The sequence below is a fragment of the Sphaeramia orbicularis genome, chromosome 7, assembly GCF_902148855.1.
Source record: "Sphaeramia orbicularis chromosome 7, fSphaOr1.1, whole genome shotgun sequence".
Lineage (NCBI taxonomy): Eukaryota > Metazoa > Chordata > Actinopteri > Kurtiformes > Apogonidae > Sphaeramia > Sphaeramia orbicularis.
In genome coordinates this window covers 11,272,163-11,297,089 of record NC_043963.1, presented here as the reverse complement: position 1 = coordinate 11,297,089, position 24,927 = coordinate 11,272,163, and the positions used below count along the sequence as shown (strand labels likewise).

At 34.8% G+C, this 24,927-nt stretch overlaps 1 protein-coding gene across 3 annotated transcripts in view; it reads left to right on the top strand.

The window, feature by feature from the left end:
• pdpn (podoplanin) overlaps window positions 1-24,927 on the top strand; it is a 37,629-nt gene that overhangs the window by 3,777 nt on the left and 8,925 nt on the right. For 2 of the 3 annotated variants that reach the window (XM_030139412.1, XM_030139410.1), the window contains exons 2-3: window positions 22,953-23,378; window positions 24,696-24,804. In XM_030139412.1, the coding sequence (XP_029995272.1) occupies window positions 22,953-23,378; window positions 24,696-24,804 (535 nt within the window). The remainder of the gene's footprint in view (window positions 1-22,952; window positions 23,379-24,695; window positions 24,805-24,927) is intronic. The other variant, XM_030139411.1, reaches the window with a different exon arrangement.

The following is a 24,927-nucleotide window of genomic DNA, read 5'->3' as shown; positions in this document are numbered from 1 at the left end:
AAATTTTCCTACATTTTAAGACAGTATCTATACACCAGAAGCTGATTTAACCCATGTTTAGTTCTGGGGCTTGTCCCATTTTTGCATTTTGTCCTCTATAGGGGACAAGAAAAACAGCTTTACTTAAAAAAAACAAAAAATACAAAAACCCCACCTACTACGAAGGACATTCCTTAATTTAAAAAAAAAAAGTATCTGAAAAAACACTGAATCCGTGTATCATTCATTCTTTTCATATTCAATGAGAATCAACAATCAGAAAACTAAAAAATGACTCAAATCTTCCAGTTCGTACGAAATCTGGAATTCATAGACATTCATGGAGGGAGCATGTCTACGATGTCCAGAATTGCACCAACCCATCGTTCATAAGAATCTTTGTGACCTTGATGGCATTAGCGCTGTTTCCTTGAAAATGAACATCCTGTCTCAGAAAATGGAAAAACAGCCGTTTATGGTCAGTTTTTCCATTTCTATCAGGTAGTAACTTTCTATTATTAGAAAGAGAAATGAATTAATCTGTTTTTTAAATTTGGTTTATCTGTTTTGATACAGAAAAAGAAAAACGTCTTAAAATTCAACTTTAATTCCTCTATTTAGAAACGAAAATCATTTAAGTACTTTTTTTTTTTATTTCTGAAAAGAAAATCCAATTACCAAAAGATACACTGACTATATCCACCAGGTTTTTTCTCACTATGTCCCTTTATGTATGTTGAATATCTATGAATTCGGTTTATGTGGATGCATCTCACAAATTTTCCTACATTTTGAGACAGTATCTATACACCAGAAGCTGATTTAACCCATGTTTAGTTCTGGGGCTTGTCCCATTTTTGCATTTTTGTCCTCTATAGGGGACAAGAAAAACAGCTTTACTTAAAAAAACAAAAAAAAAACAAAAACCCCACCTACTACGAAGGACATTCCTTAATTTAAAAAAAAAAAAATGTATCTGAAAAAACCACTGAATCCGTGTATCATTCATTCTTTTCATATTCAACTGAGAATCAACAATCGGAAAACGACAATTTGACTCAAATCTTCCAGTTCGTACGAAATCTGGAATTCATAGACATTCATGGAGGGAGCATGTCTACGATGTCCAGAATTGCACCAACGCATCGTTCATAAGAATCTTTGTGACCTCGATGGCATTAGCGCTGTTTCCTTGAAACATGAACATTCTGTCTCAGAAAATGGAAAAACAGCCGTTTATGGTCAGTTTTTCCATTTCTATCAGGTAGTAACTTTCTATTTATTAGAAAGAGAAGATGAAAATTAATCAGTTTTTTTAAATTTGGTTTATCTGTTTTGATACAGAAAAAGAAAAAGTCTTAAATAGTCAATTTTAATTCCTCTATTTAGAACAAAATCAATTAACCACTAGTTTTTATTTTGTTTTTCCAAAAAGAAAACCCAATGACCAAATATACATGGACCCTGGAAGATTCTGAGTTCAGTTGTCTGCTTTTTTTTTTTTTTAATTAATCTCCTCGTGTCTGCTCGCTAAACTCACAAGCCCCATGTATCCTGTAAAACCTTACACCCCCCTCTCTCTCTCTCCCCTCCTCCCCCCTTCTCCTGCTTAATGAGTTTTGTCTGCCTCTCCGGGCCTATAATACCCCCGTCACATCTGGACGCTGAGGGACGGGGTCAATGCCCTTTGTCCGTGCCCACTTGTAGAAATGACTTAAATGTGGCGCTTATATTCCAAATATGAGACACATGCCGGTAACAGAAGGACCAAGAGGAACGAGCGCTTCTCACGTCAGCTCGGTCTCGATTTTGAGGGAACAGGGGAAAAAAAAAAAAAACGCTTAGTCATACTTCCAAAAATTTCCGTAAGGAGAAAGACACATCTGTTTTATGGAAGGGAGGCTGAGACCAAGCCCAGTCTGTGACAAGGAAGCTGTGTGTTTATGTGTCAAAATAACGGACATTTTCTCCAGTTTTTAGTTTGAGGTACTCCTTCGATGTAGTTTTTTGACTTTCACGTGCATAAGTACGTTAATTTTTGTTTTTATTGTGATGAATTAGCTAGATTTAACTCAGTTTTTATGTAGTTTTAGTATTAGTTGCTGTTTTTTCAGATGTATTTTTTATTACTTTATTGCTATTATCAGCAGAAGACAAGTAATTAATAGTACAGAATAAGATTACCTTGAGAGTAGCTTTCACCTTACATAAGTGTATGTATAAGATTTCATCATACAATAAGCCTGCAGCCTTTCATTTATGTATCTTCCATTCATATTAATGTACATTCCTTCAGATTACAGTGTAAAGATTAATGTACATTCCTATCCTATATACGCCTACATTGTTCACATTTAGACATACATATTAGAGTTATGATTAAACCTATATGTACAAATACCACCATACATATATCAACCTTGGATTACATCTTTTTTTCAGCTATTATGTTTGTAATATGTTTTTTTTATTATCCAAATGAACTATATCCACCAGGTTTTTTCTCACTATGCCCTCCTTTATGTATGTTGAATATCTATGAATTAAGTTTATGTGGATGCAACTCACAAACTTTCCTACATTATGTGACAATATCTATACATAAGAAGCTGATTTAATCCATGTTTAGTTCTGGAGCTTGTCCCATTTTTGCATTTTTGTTCATTACAGGGTACAAGAAAAACAGCTTTACTTAAAAAAAACCCCACAAAAACACTGCCAGCTATGAAGGACATTCCATAAAAAATGTAAAAATGTATCTAAAAAAAAAACAAAAAAAAACAACCCAGCTGAATCCATGTATCATTCATTCTTTTTATATTCAATTGAGAATCCACAATCGGAAAATGAGAACAATGATAAACGACTCAAATCTTCCAGTTCGTACGAAATCTGGAGTTTGTAGACATTCGTGGAGGGAACATGTCTACGATGTCCAGATTTTGTACGAACCCATTATTCATAAGAATCTCTGGCATTAGCGCTCTTTCCTTGAACATGAACAACATCCGGTCTCAAAAGATGGAAAAAACGGCGTTTTTGGTCAGTTTTTCCATTTCTGTCAGATGGTAACTTTTTATTTATTAGAAAGAAAAACGAACATTAATCCGTTTTTTAAATTCGGTGTATCTGTTTTGACACAGAAAAAGAAAAACGCCTTGAAATTCAATTTTAATTATTCTATTTTAAAGCGAAAATCAGTTAACCTCTAGTTTTGCTTTTGTTTCTGAAAAGAAAATCCAATTACCAAAAGATACACTGACCATGGAAGATCCTGCCATTTCAATTGTCATGTCGTTCTCCGTGAGAGAAACGTGTTTGCTGCCTCTGAATAACACGAAATTCTCCATTATCGCAGAATGCATTAAGCAGAATACTAGCAAACCCACAATGATCCAGCTCAACACACGTGGAAGTCAGTAATTTCCGGGTTATACCAAATCGGATATCAAAAATGTCAACATGAAACCCGACATTTGGTCCATTTGCTTATTTTCAGTTTTTAATTTGTGCGTACAATCGAAAGAACGAAAAACAAGTTGTTTTTTGATTTTTGATTTGTACGAAAGTTTTATCGTTTACGAAAACTAATGAAATGACAAAACTAGAATTGAAAAAAATTTTCGTCAACTGAAATAAATAAAAACTGCAATTAAAAGAAAAATAGCATAACTAACTCAAACTGTGTTGTGAACTTACAAAACTAACTAAAACCTATAAAAATTATGGATAAAATTCCCTTCGTTTTCATCTTTGTCTGTGTCGGAATGATATGAAATCGATTTATTTCGCTTGAGCTATTTTAGCTAGCGGCACTTCACGGTCCGTCACTTCTCGTCACTTGTCGTTGTTACCTGGCAACACAGAGACTAAAGTTCGGAGAAAGCACCAGAGTCCTGCATGGGATTTATTTGAATACGACACCGTGAAAGATAAAAGATCTCAAAAAAAACCTAAAACTGAACTAAAACGAAGCATTTATAAAAAAAACAAAAAACAAAAACAAAACAAAAACAACAGAAAACTAATAAAAACTAGCAATCCTGCTCTAAAAACTAATCAAAACCAACTGAATTAGAGAAAAAAAGTCAAAAATAAATAAAACTAAACTAAAAAATGACAAAACCAAAACTATTATACCTTGATTTGTACACGAATAATGAAATAACGTCATTTTTTCATTTTCCAATTGTTGATTCTCAAATGAACATGAAAAAAATGAATGATACACTTATTGTGCTGCATTATGTCATTTCCAATCATATTTAATGTAAAAAAAAAAAGCCCAACTTTTACTTTCTGGGTCTCGGGAGGATATTCTCGTTATTACTTTCAGTTTTTCCGTCTGTGTGAGTGTCCAACACAAATGTCTCATCTCTATAGCACCTACGTGTGCTGCAGTGTGAGACATGGTGTAAGAAAAAGTAAGGAAGGGAAAAAAAAAAAAAAAAAGAGAGCTGCTGCTGACTAAGGAACACTTACACAACAGGGTGGGTGTTTTATGATGTGGGAGTTGAAGGTTACCTAGATTAGAAATACATTTAGAGGCTCACTTGTTGCATCCGTAAAGGTCAGGGGTGTCGCATTTTTCATCCGTTTGTTTGGAAGGACGAGATTTAGAAGGTACGATCTGTTTATTTAGGCTGCGTTTCTTGTCATCCTCGCTTTGATTCATTAGGTTTTAGGAATTTAATCTGACCTGTTAGGTCTGAGATTAAAGCCCCGCTCAGATCTGATGGTGGTTCGAGTTTGTGCCACCGGTGATGGAGTCCAGATGCTGCATCGAAGAGGGGAAGAAAAGAAAAAAAAAAAAAAAAAAACGGAGATGTTTGGTGTTTGATAAGAGCGGCTGAGAAGGTTCCACTCTGACCTGTCTCCTGTGTAAGCCCCGCCCCTTACATCTCAGATCTCCACAGCTGACTCCATCTCACTGTATAGAATGCATGGGCAGGGGCGGGAGCTTGGGGGTGGGTAGGTTGGGTGGGAGCTGCCCAGTGGTGTAGTCCAGAGAATACCCACTTATTTTTCCGTCAGCATTGCGTTTACCCGCTTCTAACCCCCCTGATGTACACCATTCAGTATATCTACAATGGTGAAGCCATGACCCACCCTACTGCGCCAGGATTCACTGCTGTCTCTGATTAGATAGACAGACAGACAGACAGACAGACAGCAAAATGAATGGATGGATGGAAGGTTGGATGATGGATGGACAGCCATATAGGATGGATGGATGGATGGATGGACATGGATGGATGGATGGATGACGGACATTTAAAATGGATGGATGGATGGATGGATGGATGGACGGACATATAAAATGGATGGATGAATGGTTGGATGGATGGATGGACATAAAATGGATGGATGGACGGACGGACGAACGGACAGATGATGGACATTTAAAATAGATAGATAGATAGATAGATAGATAGATAGATAGATAGATAGATAGATAGATAGATAGATAGATATAGATATATAGATGGACGGACATATAGAATGGATGGATGGATGGATGGATGGATGGATGGATGGATGATAGATATAGATAGATAGATAGATAGATAGATAGATAGAGATATATATAGATAGATGTGGATGGATGGATGGATGGATGGATGGATGGATGGATGGATGGATGGATGGATGGATGGATGGATAGATAGATAGATAGATAGATAGATAGATAGATATAGATAGATAGATAGATAGATATAGATAGATGATAGATGACATAAAATGGATAGATAGATAGATAGATAGATAGATAGATAGATAGATAGATAGATAGATGAGGATGGATGGATGGATGATGGATGGATGGATGGATGATGGATGGATGGATGGATAGATATGATAGATAGATAGATAGATAGATAGATAGATATAGATAGATAGATAGATAGATGATAGATAGATAGATAGATAGATGACGGACATAAAAATGGATGGACAGACGGACGGACGGATGACGGACAGTTAAAATGGATGGATGGATAGATAGATAGACAGATAGATGACGGACATATAAAATGGATGGATAGATGGATGGATTGTATCTCTAGAGGTCCTTCCATTGCATACTTGTGTGATATACCATTTGTGCTACACATGAAAAACCACCTCTTGCCAGCGCAAAAACTTTTAAATGAAAAATTAGACTTTTGGCAAAATTTTTCCATTCGGTAAATTTTAATGCTCAAGTTATATTTGCGCAATTTGAGGGTCAATGAAAAAGCAACTATTGTGAGTAGACCCACTACACCACTGGAGCTGCCTACTACTACTACTACCCCCCCCTTCTCCTCCAACACCATAAAAACATTCTGGACTCATAAGGTGGAGACGCTCGTCCTCCCTAACGCCGCCGTCTCCGCCCACCCTTCGCTTCCACGCGGCTCTGAATCAGCAGCGTTCACACATGAGCACATACACACACATCCATGCGGGGCCTGGCTGACAGCTGATAGTGATCGTAATGGATGGAGCTGCTACTCCCTCCTTTCCTGTCTCGCTCCGTCCACCGCCGCGGTCCCTCCCCAACTCCTCATTCTCCTCCGAGCTTTTATTTTATGCTGCTCCGAAAGGCCTCCTCCACCTTTTTCTACCAATGTTCTCACTCAGCCCTTTTTGTTCAGTCACTCCTTCATCCTGCGCAACATTCGTCCATTCAAGCTTCTGTATGTGATATTAGATTTACACTTCATTAATTATATTACATTACACTACATTAGATTAGATTAGATAACACTACATTATATTCATTAGATTATATTACACTACATTACATTACGTTAGATTACATTACATCACATTAGATTGATTACATTACATCAGATTAATTACATTACACTACATTACATTAGATTATATTACATTACACTACATTAATTACATTACACTACATTAACAAATTTTACGTTAGATTACATTACATCAAATTAGATTGATTACATTAAATCAGATTAATTACATTACACCACATTACCTTAGATTATATTACATTACACTACATTAGATTACATGAACACTACATTAGATTAGATTAGATAACACTACATTATATTTCATTAGATTATATTACACTGCATTACATTACGTCAGATTACATTACATCAAATTAGATTTGATTACATTTACATTAGATTAATTACATTACACTACATTACATTATATTATATTACATTACATTACACTACGTTAGATTACATTACACTACATTATATTAGATCACATTACATTACACTACATTAGATTACATTACACCACATTGGATTAGATTACATTACACCACATTAGATTACATTACACCTCATTGGATTATATTACATTACACCACATTAGATTAGATCACATTACACTACATTACATTAGATTACATTACACTACATTGGATTAGATTACATTACACCACATTAGATTAATTACATTACACTACATTACATTACATTACACTACATTAGATTACATTACACTACATTATATTAGATTACATTACATTACACTACATTAGATTACATTACACCAATTGGATTAGATTACATTACACCACATTAGATGACATTACACCACATTAGATTAGATCACATTACACTACATTACATTAGATTATATTACATTACATTACACTACGTTAGATTACATTACACTACATTATTATTAGATTACATTACATTACACTACATTAGATTACATTACACCACATTGGATTAGATTACATTACACCATTAGATGACATTACACCTCATTGGATTAGATTACATTACCCACGTAGATTAGATCACAATTACACTACATTACATTAGATTACATTACATTACACTAGATTATATATATTACACCACATTAGATTAGATTACATTACACTATAACACTATATACACTATATACACTGCAATAAAACAAAATCTAGAATAATTATACCGTCAAAAATAATTTAAGTAATAAGTTTATGAGTAAAAAATATACATTAGTATAAAATCTACATTATACTCAGCTCAACTAATAAATGATTGAGTAGATAATCAGTAATAATATATAATATAGAGAATATAGTAGATAATATAGTAGAACAAGTGAAAAGCTATTGTTTGTTTAGATAATGTCAAAAAATAAGGTCAGTATTTCTGCTACAGACTATTTTGTGTCAATAAAGCTCATTTCAGTTAGAAACCTTTGTGAAAAATGCAAAAAAAAAGAATAAATTAGATGATCAGAAGTGTGTATCATGCAACAGTTTATATGCATTTTAACCACAACATAGTTAAAGTTTACACAGTATTCATAAAAAAAAAAAAAAAAAACGTCCTGTCATGGTGATTATATTGTACCAAACGCATTTATTTCCTTATTATGTTAAAATATGGGGGTTTTTTTTGAGAAAAGATTGATGATTCTTGAGGATTTCTACCTCCACCTTGATACATTCACATTATATTAAATTAACGAATGAGTGATCGAGTAGATGAATAAATACAGAAAAGTCACTGTTTGTTCAAGATAATGTTAAAAATAAGATCAGTATTTGTAGCTCAGACTCAAATTTCCTTTATTTGTCATTTATTTATGTCATTAATAGTATTTCAGTGAAAAACTTTAGCAAAAACTGTAAAAAAATTAACAAATTAAATGTTCAAAAAGTGTATCATACAACAGTTATACATTTTACCACAATATAAGTTCAAGTTTACATATTATTCACGAAAAAAGCATCCTGTCACGGTGATTATACTGTATTTTTCTCCCATATTAGGGGAAATCTTGAGCAAATATTTACCAAAAACATTTTTCTTGAATATATGAATTCATCTACATTCATATTATATTCAACTAATGAGTGATTGAGTAGATGAATAAATACAGAAAAGTACTGTTTGTTCAGATAATGGTTAAAAATAAGATCAGTATTTATTGGTCAGACTCAAATTTCCTTTATTTGTCCTTATTTATGTTAATAAATAGTATTTCAGTTAAAAACTTTAGCAAAAACTGTAAAAAAATTAACTAATTAAATGTTCAAAAAGTCTATCATGCAACAGTTTATGTACATTTTAACCACAATATAGTTCAAGTTTACATATTATTCACAAAAATAGCATCCTGTCACAGTGATTATACTGTATTTTTTTTCCCATATTAGGGGAAATCTTGAGCAAATATTTACTAAAAACAACATTTTTTCTTGAATATATGAATTCATCTGCATTCATATTATATTCAACAATCAAATGAGTGATCGAGTAGATGAATAAATATGGAAAAGTCACTGTTTGTTCAGATAATGTTAAAAATAGATCAGTATTTATAGCTCAGACTCAAATTTCCTTTATTTGTCATTTATTTATGTCATTAAATAGTATTTCAGTGAAAAAACGTTAGCAGAAACTGTAAAAAATTAACAAATTAAATGTTCAAAAAGTCTATCATGCAACAGTTTATATACATTTTAACCACAATATAGTTCAAGTTTACATAGTATTCACAAAAAAAGCATCCTGTCACGGTGATTATACTGTATTTTTTTCCCATATTAGGGGAAATCTTGAGCAAATATTTACTAAAAACATTTTTTCTTGAATAATGTATGTCTTGAGGATTTCTATCTCCGTCTTCATACATTCATATGATGTTCAACTAACGAATGAGCGATTAAGTAGATTAATTAATACGGAAAAGTCCCTGTTTGTTCAGATAATGTTAAAAATAAGATCAGTATTTGTAGCTCTGACTCAAATTTCCTTTATTTGTCATTTATTTATGTCAATAAATAGTATTTCAGTTAAAAACTTTAGCAAAAACTGTAAAAATGAATGAATTAAATGTTCAAAAAAGTGTATTATTGCAACAGTTTATATACATTTTAACCACAATATAGTTCAAGTTTACATATTTTTCACGAAAAAAAGCATCTGCCATGGTAATTATACTGTATTTTTTCTGTATTAGGGGAAATCTTGAGCAAAGATTACCAAAAACAGTATTTTTTCTTGAATATATGCATTCATCTACATTCATATTATATTCAACTAATGAGTGATTGAGTAGATGAATAATACAGAAAGTCACTATTTGTTATTAAGATAATGTTAAAAATAAGATCAGTATTTATAGCTCAGACTTAAATTTGTCCTTTATTTATGTCATTAAATAGTATTTCAGGTTAAAAACTTTAGCAAAAACTGTAAAAAATTAACAAATTAATGTTAAAAAGTCTATCATGCAACAGTTTATATACATTCAACCACAATATAGTTCAAGTTTACAAAAAATTTACAAAAAAAGCATCCTGTCACGATGATTATACTGTATTTTTTTCCCATATTAGGGGAAATCTTGATCAAAGATTGACCAAAAACAGTATTTTTTCTTGAATATATGCATTCATCTACATTCATATTATATTCAACTAATGAGTGATTGAGTAGATGAATAAATACAGAAAAGTCACTGTTTGTTCAGATAATGTTAAAAATAAGATCAGTATTTATAGCTCAGACTTAAATTTGTCTTTTATTTGTCATTAAATACAGTAGTATTTCAGTTAAAAACTTTAGCAAAAACGTAAAAAATTAACAAATTAAATGTTAAAAAGTCTATCATGCAACAGTTTATATACATTCAACCACAATATAGTTCAAGTTTACATAATATTTACAAAAAAAGCATCCTGTCACGGTGATTATACTGTATTTTTTTTCCCATATTAGGGGAAATCTTGATCAAAGATTGACCAAAAACAACATTTTTTCTTGAATATATGTATCTCTTGAGGATTTCTGCCTCCATTTTCATACATTCACATTCAGATTTATGACTTTCAGCTCATTTCGTGCATAATTTCCATCCAGAAATTCCAGAAATAGTTAATACGCTGTAACACAACTCATACACATTCCATGACCAAAACAGGAGCAGGAAGAAGGAAAAAAAATCCAACGTTGCTTGCCTCGTTTTTTTCACCGATGCCATAAAATATTCAGCGATACACACTCAGACCCAGTCATGTTAATATACTTGACTACATTAGCAAGTTAACCTGTTTTTTCCTTTATTTTTGCAAAATTAACAGCTTTAAACAACATGGTGGTGAAAGGAAACATAAAAAATAGGGTAATGACAGCATAAGAGTGAATTGAACAGCATCAGCTTTCCATCCACACTCATAAACACGTGTAATATTGACTTTTCTAGGCCTCGCTGAGTCGTACAATGAGCTCATGCTTCTCAAGGAAATGGATTTGAGAGCGTGCATGTGGTCAGAATGATGTAATTGTGGGTAATCTGACCTGAGCTCACCACCCAAAATTTTGTACCAGGAGGATCGAGACTCTAAATGGATGAAAGCACCACGTCACACTGTGCATTGTGTGTTTTTTTTTTTCCTGATAGGTGGTGTGGGCTGAGCTGTCCCCACAAAGAAACATGTCTGCTCAGAAACAGACATCACAGGTCAACTGTAAAAGCAACAGAATGTCTGTTTTTAGACAGATTGTCCTTGAAATGTTTGAGTCAGATGTAAAATGCCAAAGGTGGCAGGAGTCCTTAATGACCGAAGAGTAAACAGAGGGGTTTATTTAAGTATTAAACACATCTGCAGTATGTGACACCAGACCAACCACAGAAGGACTATGGATATGTATACTAAAGAAACGGATGGTAGATTACATTACATTACACTACATTAGATTACATTCCATTACACTACACTACATTAGATTACATTAAACTACATTACTTTAGATTACATTACATTACATTGCATTACATTAGATCACAGTACACTACATTACATTAGATTACATTAACACTGCGTTACATTAGATTAGATTACATTACACTGCATTACATTACCTTACACTACATTACATTTTATTACACTACATTACATTAGATTACATTACACTACATTACTTTAGATTACATTAGATCACAGTACACTACATTACATTAGATTACATTAACACTGCGTTACATTAGATTACATTACATTACACTGCATTACATTACCTTACACTATATTGCATTATATTACACTACATTACATTAGATTACATTACACTACACTACATTAGATTACATTACACTGCATTGCATTAGATTGCAATACATTAGATTACATTACACTACATTACAGTACACTGCATTACATTTGATTACATTACACTACATTACATCAGATTAGATTACATTGCACTGCATTAGATTTCATTAGATTAGATTACATGACACTACATTAGATTAGATTAGATAACACTACATTATACTACATTACATTACAGTACATTACGGTAGATTAGATTACATTACACTACATTAGGTTAGATTACATTACTACATTATATTACATTACATTACACAACATTACATTATGTTACATTACACTAAATTATATTAGATTACATTATATTACACTTCATTAGATTACACTACATTATATTATATTATATTACACTACATTAGATTAGACTACATTTTGACTTTTTTTTTCTCTAATACAGTTAGTTTTAATTTGTTTTTAGAGCAGGTTTGCTAGTTTTTATTAGTTTTCATTTTTTTCTAAATGCTTAGTTTAGTTTAGTTTAGTATTAATTCTAGTTTTGTCGTATCTTTTGTCTTCTTCACCGTTGTATTCAAATAAATCCCAGACAGGACTCTGCTGCTTTAGCCCAACTTTAGTCTCCATATTTCCAGGTAGAGTGGGGACCAGAAGATGACTCTAAACCACAAGTGACAAGAAGTGACGAACCGTATGGTGCCACTAGCTAAAACTGCTAGAGCAAAATAAATCGCTTTCGTATCAATCCGACATTGACAAACACAAAAACGAAGAGAATTTTATCCATAATTTTTATGTTTTAGTTAGTTTTGTAAACACACAATACAGTTTCAGTTAGTTATTGTTTTTGTCTTTTAATTATAGTTTTTTATTTATTTCCGTTAACGAAAATGTTTTTCAATTCTAGTTTTCGTCATTTCGTTAGTTTTCGTTAACGATAATAACCTTGCCTCTCAGATATTATATCCTGCATTTTATTTGAACTTCATTTTTTAATAGGAAAAATGTGTGGCGTTTTAATTATAATGAAATCTATATTGAATCATTAAAAAAATATTTTTATTAGTGATTTATTTACATTTTTTCTATCGATTACTAGAAATTTCAGGCGACCCCCAAGGTTGAAAAATACTATTAATGGAATATCAGGGGCCATGTAAACACCAAGGTTATAATAGTTTTGTATTTTCATTATAGTTTAGTTTTATTAGTTTGGACTTTTTTTTTCCTCTAATTCAGTAGTTTTAATTAGTTTTTAGAGCAGGTTTGCTAGTTTTTATTAGTTTTCGTTATTTTCTAAATGCTTAGTTTAGTTAAGTTTTAGTTTCTTTATATTTTTTATCTTCTTCACGGCTTTCTCCCAACTTTAGTTTCCATGTTCCAGGTAGAGAGGGGACGAGGAAGACGACTCTAAACCACAAGTGACGAGAAGTGACGGACCGTTAAATATCATATGGTGCCAGCAGCTAAAATTGCTCGATCGATTTTATATCAATCCGACGTTGACAAAGACGAAAACGAAGGGAATTTATTCCGAATTTTTATACGATTTAGTTAGTTTTGTAAACACACATTACAGTTTCAGTTAGTTATTGTTTTTTTCTTATAATTATAGTTTTTATTTATTTCAGTTAAGGAAAATGTTTTTTTCAATTCTAGTTGTCGTTACTTCATAGTTTTCGTTAACGATAATAACCTTGCCTCTCAGATATTATATCCTGCATTTATCTTGAACTGATTTTTATTAGGAAAAATGTGTGGTGTTTTATTATAATGAAATTACATCGAATAATTTAAAAAAATATTTTTATAGTGATTTATTTACATTTTTTCTATCGATACTAGAACTTTCAGGTGACCCCAGGTTGAAAAACACTATTAATGGAATATCAGGGGCCAGTAAACCACAAGGTTATATAGTTTTGGATTTTTCATTATAGTTTAGTTTTATTTAGTTTTGACTTTTTTTTTTTCCTCTAATTCAGTAGTTTTAATTAGTTTTTAGAGCAGGTTTGCTAGTTTTTATTAGTTTCGTTATTTTCTAAATGCTCTAGTTTTAGTTAAGTTTTAGTTTCTTTATATTTTTTATCTTCTTCACGGCTTTCTCCCAACTTTAGTTTCCATGTTTCCAGGTAGAGGGGGACGAGAAGAGCCGACTCTAAACCACAAGTGACAAGAAGTGACGGACCGTTAAATCTCATATGGTGCCAGCAGCTAAAATTGCTCGATCGATTTTATTCAATCCGACGTTGACAAAGACGAAAACGAAGGGAATTTTTATTCCCGATTTTTTATACGTTTTAGTTAGTTTTGTAAACACACATTACAGTTTCAGTTAGTTATTTTTTTCTATATAGTTTTATTTACTTCAGTTAACAAAAATGTGTTTACAATTCTAGTTTTGCGTCATTTCGTTAGTTTTCGATAATAACCTCGGTAACACCGCTAATAAAGTCAAGTAGAAGACAAACATGTGGGTTTCTCTTCATCTTTTTGGTTCTGAAACTCCTTTCTTTATTCCTCTCTGGGGATCGTGGCTTCTCGGAGGTTTTTAACGGCCTCGTCCTAGGGAAGTGGCAGAGTCGTGTAAAGGAGAGACGAGCTGATTAAAAGGAAAAGAAAGACGAGGGGATGTCGACCACAGCGGTGTTCCTGGCTTACTCACTAATGCAGCTGTATTAACCCAGGACAGTCAGCACAGTGGGGAGGAAACACTACTCGGAGTAATTGTGGGAACTGTACACATAATGAAACAATTGTTAGTGGGAGTTGATGGGGGTGATTACACATAGTGTAAGGCCATACTCAGTGAAGCACAGACCGTTTTATCATCACTTACAGACGTCCCAAACAAACAGTCCGAGCTTGAAAACCCCCTTCAGTACTCGAGCCGCCGTCGGAACAACGTTTTGTTATATTTACCCGGCCTGTTGCTAATGAACGCACAAGCCAGCACAGTTACTAGGAATATCTGGTAGTCCATTCATGGTTATTTTTAACATTTGTAAAGTATTCTCTATTATTTCAAGCATTTAGAGCAATAAAGCAAACGGAGATGGAGAGGGAATGATGTCAGACGCTAAGTTTAGACACTCTTGTTCCTGTTTTTTTTTTTTTTTTTTTTTTTTTTTTTGAGAGAGAGAGGGAAAGAAAGTTTCAGGCAGATTTAAAAGTTTTCCTTTTTTTTTTTTTTTTTAGTCCGAGCAGAAGAAGTGATTCAAGCCAACATCTTGTCAGTGGAAAGTTAAGCGTACACAGTAATTTTGGTGCCACGCTGAAATCTACCTCCTTAATTTTGAAGCAGCGCTGTCCAGGCTAAACTTTCAGTTGTGGCCGGGAGGATATTGAACGTGGGGAGATGGAGCTTTGGTTATTGGAGGGAAATGATTAGGTTGAGCCCAAGCTGCTTCATAGTCCAGCCTTGATGAAAGACATGAGGGTTAAAGACATGTCTTTATGCGAAGTGGAGCCTCTAGTTGAACTGAGAGCGTACAGAGCGCTCTAAAAGACTAGCAAAACCTAAAATGTTTGATAGAAAGTAGCATATGAACATCGATTTTAGGTGATGATCAGTATTTTTATAGTTTTCAAATTGTAAGATTTGCTTGTGTACTTACATTTAATTTTAGTTGAATCCGTGTATCGTTCATTTCATCCGTTTTTCAATTTAAAACCAAAAAACAAAAAGACCAGTCGTTTTCTTTGTTTTTCATTTTCAAAACCACAATGAAAACGGGATAACGGTTCGTTTTTTCCATTTCCCAATTTTGTGCTCAAATGAAAAATGGAATAACAGAAAATGACCTAAAATGTTTGATAGGAAAGTACGCATATGAAGATCGAATTTAGGTGATGATCAGTATTTTTACAGTTTTCAAATTGTAAGATTTGCTTGTGTACTACATTTAATTTTAGTTGAATCCGTGTATCGTTCATTCATTCGTTTTTCAGTTTAAACCAAAAATAACAAAAAACAAAAGAACAGTCGGTTTTTTTTTTGTTTTCATTTTCAAAACCACAATGAAAACGGATAACGTTCGTTTTTTCCATTTCCCAATTTGTGCTCAAATGAAAATGGAAATAACGGAAAACGACCTAAAATGTTTGATAGAAAGTACGCATATGAAGATCGATTTTAGGTGATGATCAGTACTTTTATAGTTTTCAAATTGTAAGATTTACTTGTGTACGTACATTTAATTTTAGTTGAATCCGTGTATCGTTCATTCATTCGTTTTTCAATTTAAAACCAACAATTAAAAAAACAAAAAGACCACTCGTTTTTTTGTTTTTCATTTTCCAAACTACAATGAAAATTGGATCACGGGTCGTTTTTCCATTTTCCCAATTTTGTGCTCAAATGAAAATGGAAATAACGGAAAACAACTGTTTCATCCATTTAGCTATTTTTAATATAGTTAAGTTGTCTGACCCCGGAAGTAGTCATTACTAGGGAAAAAATAAACAGAATTTTCTGAATTAACAAGATACTGTTTTCTGAAAAAAAAAAAAAAAAATTCGGTTCTGTTTTTTCTGAATTAATTAATTCAGAAAAACAGAGCCGAATTAATTTTTTTCTGTGAATGCAATATGCTTCTGTACGTATCAAACAGCTACTTACTTATAGCAAATATTCCAGTCCGGCCATGATTCCGTTTGTTTATTTTCTCCCTAGTAATGACTACTTCCGGGTCAGACAACTTACCTATACTGAAAATAGATAAATCGGATGAAACGGTCCGTTATCCGTTTTTTCCATTTTCATTTGAGCACAAAATTGGGGAAATGGAAAAAAGAAACCGTTTTCAGTTTTTCATTCTGGTTTTGTAAATGAAACTAAAAAAAACAAGTCGTTATTTTGGTTTTAGATGTTTGGTTTTAACTTGAAAAACGATATGAACGAATGATACACGGATTTTAGTTGGTAGCCAGTTGTAGAGGTAGACCGATATATTGATTTTTTTTCAATACCGGCCTGATTTTTTTTTTTTTGAAAGCCAATATTTGATCAGTAGTAAAAATGTTATAAGATATTTGATCAGAATCTGTGTATCATTTGTTCTTTTCATATTCGATTGAGAATCCACAATCGGAAAATGAAAAAATTACTCATTATTTCATTATTCGTGTACAAATAAAAGTCAAATATCAAAAACGAGTTGTTGTCGATTGTGGATTCTCAATTGAATACGAAAAGAACGAATGATACACGGATTAATCAGGCACCTGTGTGGCAGCACTTTAAATTCATTAAATGTTAAAAGAGTACTATGTGTACATGTATTAATAATTTCATTTTTTACATAAAATCTTAATTATCTGAGTGTTTTCATTGTATTTCATGGTCAATGTTATGTAAAACAATAATAAAAAATTGGCTTTAAATATTGGCCTCAAAATTGGCTGTAGATATCGGCCATTGGCTGACCAAATTTTTAAAAAATCAGCATTGGCCGTAGAAAAGCCCATATCATTTGTCTTCTAACCAGTTGTGTTAAACTTATTCTATTTATTTCTATGCTAATGAATCAACTGTCTACATCAATATTATGTTCCTTGAGTCTTTCTGCAAAAAATCTTCTCTCAGCTCCTCACTTTTTGGAATGTATGTTAGGATTGCGATAACTGGATATTTTGTTGAAGGATTGAACTACTATCAGCTAACATCAACAAATATAATAGACTTCAATAAACTCCATATAAGCGTTGTTAAAGCCAACGTCCTACCCTGAACCTCATGAATGGTGGTTAAAGACAAGAAACATATTTTTTAAAGTCCTCATTGAATATTGACGCTATTTACACATATGTCCTCACCAGTCACAAGTGTTTGCTCCTGGAGGATTCTGTTGGGTTTCTGTCACTTGGCTTAGAGTCTGGTTTTGACCAATCGCTATATAAAGTGTCATGAGATAACTTTTTGTTGTAATCTGGCGCTATATAAATAAATTTTGATTGATGAGTGATTTGATTGGTTTTCCCCTGTAAGTCGCTTTGGGAAAAGCGTCTGCCAAATGCATATAACATAATTACAAGTCAGAAAGTCAGTTTGTTTGTTGGAAATTTCTACTTTTGTGTTCAACAGCTGAATGGACTACATCTCTTGTTGTACGTGATACATGTCGGTAACACATGTTGACCATTACCTCAATAGATTGAGCTCAGTTAACCAAGAATGTATTAAAAGAGGTGAAAATGACCACAGGTATGGTCATGTTTAAGCTCCAGAGGCAGAGAGTGACTCTGAACAGACTGTGGACTTTTCAAGTTCGTCATTATATTTTCACCGTCTGAGAGTCAACAGTTTTCCACAAATTGCGACTTTCTTGACTAAGGTAGGGTAAGACATCCTGGAAAAATTTTCTGCGCAAGTTACATTTTGAAATACACAATTCGAAACTCCAAACCCCTTGTTCACACTTCCCCCCGGAGCCACGCCCTCCAGAGTACCGGAACGCGCAATGCTTGTTCCCTGAGGTTCACGAGCACTGCGCAGCATCAATTTGCTCGCTCTGGCTCTAAAATTCAACAGTTTTTTCCACAAAATTGTGACTTTCTTGACTTTAAGTTAGGGGAGGAGATCCTGGAAAAACGATTCAAGCAAGCTACATTTTAAAATTACACAATTCAAAGTCCAAACCCCTTTCTTCAGACTTCCCTTCCCGAAGCCACGCTCCAAAGTACCCCAACACGCAATGCTTATTCCCGAGGGTTCACGGGTGCTGCGCAGCGTCATTTCACCAGCTCTGGCTCTAAAAGATAAACAGTTTTTCCACAAATTGCGACTTCTTGACTTAAAGGTAGGGTAAGAGATCCTGGAAAAATTTTCTGAGCAAGTTACATTTTGAAAATACACCAATTTGAAACTCCAAACCCTTGTTCACACTTCCCCCGGAGCCACGCCTCCAGAGTACCAGAACGCGCAATGCTTGTTCCTGAGGGTTCCGAGCACTGCTGCTAGCATCAATTTGCTAGCTCTGGCTCTGAAAGTTCAACAGTTTTTCCACAAATTGTGACTTTATTGACTAAAGGTAGGATAGGAGATCCTGGAAAACCTTTCTGAGCAAGCTATGTTTTGAAAATACACAATTCAAAAGTCCAAACACCTTTCTTCAGACTTTCCCCCCCTAAGCCACGCCTCCAAAGTACCGGAACACGTATGCTTGTTCCAGAGAGTTCACGATACTGCTCGGTGTCGATTCACTAGCTCTGGCTCTGGTTTTGTTTCCTGTGCAAGTGCTCCAAGCCTCTGAGAATGTGCGATTTGTGCGCGAAGAGGGGGGGGGGGACAAATGGCAGCTGAGTTTGACTGACATATCCCGTTCAATTCATTCAATGGGCCGATTAAAATGATTGGATGGTGTTTTTTCCAGTCCTGTCCATTCCACAAGTGACTAAAAATGTTTGTATTTTTGTGTTAGAGCATTTAATTAATTGGTTGCAGTCGAGGTTGTGAAGGAGATTTTAAGCAATAGTAAAAACTCTCCAGGCAAACATATCCTTCCCTACCTTTAAATTATCTGTTAAACTGTCAAACATCATATGTGTAAATGATGGAAATGATAGAACAGAATCAAAACATGATTTATTTCTTGCCGTTGACTGTAATTCAGTTTTTTCCCCCACAACCGGAAAGGGTTCCAAACTTACTTTTCTATTGAACCTTTAACTAAACCTGAAAACATAATCCTATAACTGAAAAGCAGAATGAATCCCACATGGGCAAATGATGAAAACATCTTTACACAATAAAGTTATAGATGCTTTGAAACAACAGCGCTGGCATTTCTTGCAGCGCTTATCAGATGTCCCTGAGTAGATGCAGCCTCTTCCTGAGATTGTGTTACAAGCACATAGGAATTCTCCCAGTTGTGGTTTTTCTCACGATCAGACGTTTGTCACTGACCCCACCCTTCAGCGGGAGCACATGTTAAGTGTCTGAGGGTTAACAAGCCTCGTGAAGCCTCTCCTCTCACGCCGACGGCTGCAGCGGCGGCTCCCTCCACAGGAAATGAGGCAGAGGATGTGGCATGCCAGTGCGCAAACACTGCGCATTAAAGACAGGATGGAGGGGTGGGGTCGGGAGGGCCAAGGAGTGGAGGGGAGGATGGTATGAAGTCACATGGGTGCGGCGGTCCTGCTGTCACGTCAGCCGGCTGCTGGCGATGGGTTACAAGAGAATGTGAGAAAGTGGAAAGGTCGAGTCGAGACGTCACGGTGTCACAGAGGAATCTAAACGTTTAGCATGTCCACTTAGACCTTTTAGCTCCCAACAGGGGACTCTCCTACGCCATGTGACATTTATTCCTAAACTTAATATGTCTCTTAACCCATAAAGACCCAAAACAGCTGCTGACGACCAAAACCATCTACTGATCTAAACTGTTTCATACCTGTTGATCCACTAATCCGATAAGTCCATGTCAAATGCGATGATTTGATTATTTATTATTGCGAGATGACACCAGAAGTCATTCCATAAACATGGCGACGAATATACATATCGTGTTGATTTACAGATATATTAATTATTATTATATATACCCTTCTATCTCGTACTAAATTAAAAATGATTCGGGTTCCTGGTGTGTCCACACATACTGCAACATATTTCTTTTAAAATTTTTTTTTTGTGTTTGTTTGTTTGTTTGTTTGTTTTTTTATTCAAGTGACTGTAGTTGCGGAAAAAGATCTTTCCATTGCAGTTTTGCGTGATATACCAATTGCGCCACGCCCAAAAAACCACCCTCTTGCCAGTGCAAAAACTTTTAATCGAAAAACAAGAGTTTTGGCGAAATTGTCGTTTTTCCATTAGGTAAATTTTTATGCACAACTTATAGGAAAAGTGACTGTTTCCATAGTTTTAGGAAAGGATCAGTCACTGTTCAAATATCAGCCTTTTGTATTATTTTCTTTATATTTAGCATCAGTGGCTTTTATGGCTCCCAAAATACAAAATTCATGCAATCCACAGGTGTTCGTCTGAAAATATTATGAAATTTGATGTGAAACAAAGATACATGTAAATAATTGGTGTAAAATACAGTTTGTCGTCTTTTCATGGTCATCAGATATGACCCATTTGGATGTTCAGAGGCTCCGTAGCTACCGTTTTGTTTTTGTTTGTTTTTTTTAATGCAAGTGACTCTAGTTGCGGAAAAAGATCTTTCCATTGCAGTTTTGCGTGATATACCAATTGCGCTATGCCCAAAAAACCACCTCTTGCCAGTGCTAAAACTTTTAATCGAAAAACAAGAGTTTTGGCGAAATTGTCGTTTTTTCCATTAGGTAAATTTTTATGCACAAGTTATATTTGCGTAATTTGAGGGTCAATGCAAAAGTGACTGTTTCCATAGTTTTAGGAAATGATTAGTCACTGGTTCAACTATCAGCCTTGTATTATTTTCTTTATGATATTTAGCATCAGTGGCTTTTTATGGCTCCCAAAATACAAAATCCATGCAATCCACAGGTGTTCGTCTAAAAATATTATGAAATTTGATGTGAAAACAAAGATACATGTAAATAATTGGTGTAAATACAGTTTGTCGTCTTTTCATGGTCATCAGATATGACCCATTTGGATGTTCAGAGGCTCCGTAGCTACCATGGAAACACTGTCATCTTCTACAACATTGGTACACCAGTAAAACCTACAGAGTTTATCAATGATAGTGGATGGACACACTGGGTTTATGATCAGTTAATGAGAGATTTGACTGAAAAGACACTTTTTCTTCAGTTTTCTAACCCTAGCACTAACACTAAATCGTACCAAGTGTATTTTTCTCATTTCTAGTCAAAATATCTCATCGCACTTAAAATAAGACATAATCACTTATCGAGGAACTTTTCAGTGAAATATAAGAACTTATTTTTAGACAATAGAGCTTCAAGAACTTATTTCGAGAAATCTTACCAAGATCATTTTCACTTGTTCCATTCGCAGATTTTTTTTTGCTTAATTCAAGATTTTTTTTTTTGTTTAATTCAAGATTTTTTTTTTGCTTAATTCAAGATTTTTTTTTTTTTTTTGCTTAATTCAAGGAAAAAAATACCAATGGAACAAATGAAAATGATCTTGGTAAGATTTCTTGAAATAATATTTTCAAGATCAGTTGTCTAAAAATAAGTTCTTATATCTAACTGAAAAGTTACTCTGTAGGTGATTATGTCTTATTTTAAGTGTAATGAGATATTTGATTAGAAATACGAAAAATACACTCGGTCAGATTTAGATTTTTTCCAGGGAATGTTACACAAACATTTGGTAATGGGTATAATATTGTTAAAAATTTAGAGTTTAGAACTAAATAAGAAAATTTTCTCATTCAATTTCTCATTTGTCCTGGTCATTGTTCTTTTCGGCAGTTCTTCGAGGTTCAGCTGGACTAGTTTTGCCTCAAAATGCAACACTAGTCCAGTTGAACCTAGAAAAATGGAGTTACTTCAGATCATATTGGTCTGTTTGTGGAACCTGAACTAAACTAAAAATAAGTTCTTATATCTCACTGAAAAGTTACTCTGTAGGTGATTATGTCTTATTTTAAGTGTAATGAGATATTTTGATTAGAAATGAGAAAAATACACTTGGTCAGATTTAGATTTTTGCAGTGTGTAAAAACATCCAAACATCGCAGATTGTAAAATATTGAACCTTTTATTGTTTCTCATCAGTGATATTGTTTTATTTGTCGGTATATTTTGTCTTAACTTCACTTATATCATTTCCAGTCGTATTTGTGTCATTATTGGAAACCTTCAACACAACCCTTTTCAGATTTTTGTAGCAGCACGTGTAACATGAACTTTACGACCTAAAAACTATTCACAAGTCCAACGCTGCATCAACACATTTCTAAAAGTGCTTGTAAACGTATCTGACCCCGCTCTAAACCTCCCTGATTCTTTCCAGGCCCCACAGAACTCCCTGCAGAGCTTGACGTCACGGCCACTGAAGCTGCACCAGAGGAGGCCGTCGTCGAAGCCGCCGACGCCACCGACGCCCCGGAGGCTCCCGTCGAGCTCACCGTCGTCACCGATCCCCCCGCCACCGACACCCCCGCCGCCCCTGAAGAACTCGCCACAGAAGTCGCCGCAACCGAGGCACCAGCGGCTGCCGAAGAAACAGTGGAAACCGAGGCCCCAGTCGTGGAGACAGAAGGTCCTCCCGCCGTCACCGCAGGACCAGAAGTCCTGCTCACCGAAGCCCCCGCTGTAGAGACGGCAGCCCCTGAACCAGCAGAACCAGAGGCAGAACCAGAGGCAGAACCAGAACCAACACAGGCTGTAGCTGAGGCAGAGGCAGAAGAAGGAGTGGTGGTTGAAAATGGTGAAGAGGGTAAGAGAAGATAGGATGGATGGATGGAAGGAAGGTTGGATGATGGATGGACAGCCATATAGGATGGATGGATGGACAGACAGACAGCCATTTTGGATAGATAGATAGATAGATAGATAGATAGATAGATAGATAGATAGATAGATAGATAGATAGATAGATAGATAGATAGATAGATAGATAGATAGATAGATAGATAGATAGATAGATAGATAGATGCCACACGTGAGTGTTTGGATGTTAAATGTCTGTTCTTCTTCCTCTTCGTCCTCTTCCTTTTCTTCTTCTTCTTCTTCTTCTTCTTCTTCTTCTCCTTCTTCTTTTTCTTCTTCTTCTTCTTCTTCTCCTTCCTCTTCTTCTTCCTCTTCTTCTTCTCCTTCTTCTTCTTCCTCTTCTTCTTCTTCTTCCTCTTCTTCTTCTCCTTCTTCCTCTTCTTCTTCCTCCTCTCCTTCTTCTTCTTCTTCTTCTTCTTCTTGTCTCTTCTTCTCCTTCTTCTTCTTCTTCTCCTTCTTCTCCTTCTTTCTCTTCTTCTTGTCTCTTCTTCTCCTTCTTCTTCTCCTTTTCCTTCTCCTTCTTCTTCTCCTTCTTCTTCCTCTTCTTCTTCTTGTCTCTTCTCCTTCTTCTTCTCCTTTTCCTTCTCCTTCTTCTTCTCCTTCTTCTTCCTCTTCTTCTTCTTGTCTCTTCTTCTTCTTCTTCTCCTTTTCCTTCTTCTTCTTCTTCTTCTTCTCCTTCCTCTTCTTCTTCCTCTTCTTCTTCTCCTTCTTCTTCTTCTCCTTCTTCTTCTTCTTCCTCTTCTTCTTCTCCTTCTTCTTCTCCTCCTCTTCTTCTTCTCCTTCTTCCTTCTTCTTCTTCCTCCTCTCCTTCTTCTTCTTCTTCTTCTTCTTCTTCTTGTCTCTTCTTCTCCTTCTTCTTCTTCTTCTCCTTCTTCTTCTTCTTCCTCTTCTTCTTCTTGTCTCTTCTCTTCTTCTCCTTTTCCTTCTCCTTCTTCTTCTTCTTCCTCTTCTTCTTCTTGTCTCTTCTTCTTCTCCTTCTCCTTCTTCTCCTTCTTCTTCTCCTTCTTCTTCCTCTTCTTCTTGTCTCTTCTTCTTCTTCTTCTCCTTTTCCTTCTCCTTCTTCTTCTTCTTCCTCTTCTTCTTCCTCTTCTTCTTCCTCTTCTTCTTCTTGTCTCTTCTTCTTCTCCTTCTTCTCCTTCTCCTTCTTCCTCTCCTTCTTCTTCCTCTTCTTCTTGTCTCTTCTTCTTCTTCTCCTTCTCCTTCCTCTTCTTCTTCTTCTTCCCCTTCTCCCTCTCCTTCTTCCTCTTCTTCTTCCTCCTCTCAGAGGGGCTCAGCTCAGGCCAGGTGGTGGGCATTGTAATCGGCGCTCTGCTGGCAGTGATCATCGTCATCGCTGTAGTGATAGCTGTGGTGAGGAGGATGGGAAAATACTCGTAAGTACTTTACGTCTACTCCGGCATCATTCACACATTTACACCCAGCAGCGGAAAGGATGTATCGATCATGTGTTGGTAATTAACAGCAGTGGGAGAAGTATTCAGATCCTTTACTCCACT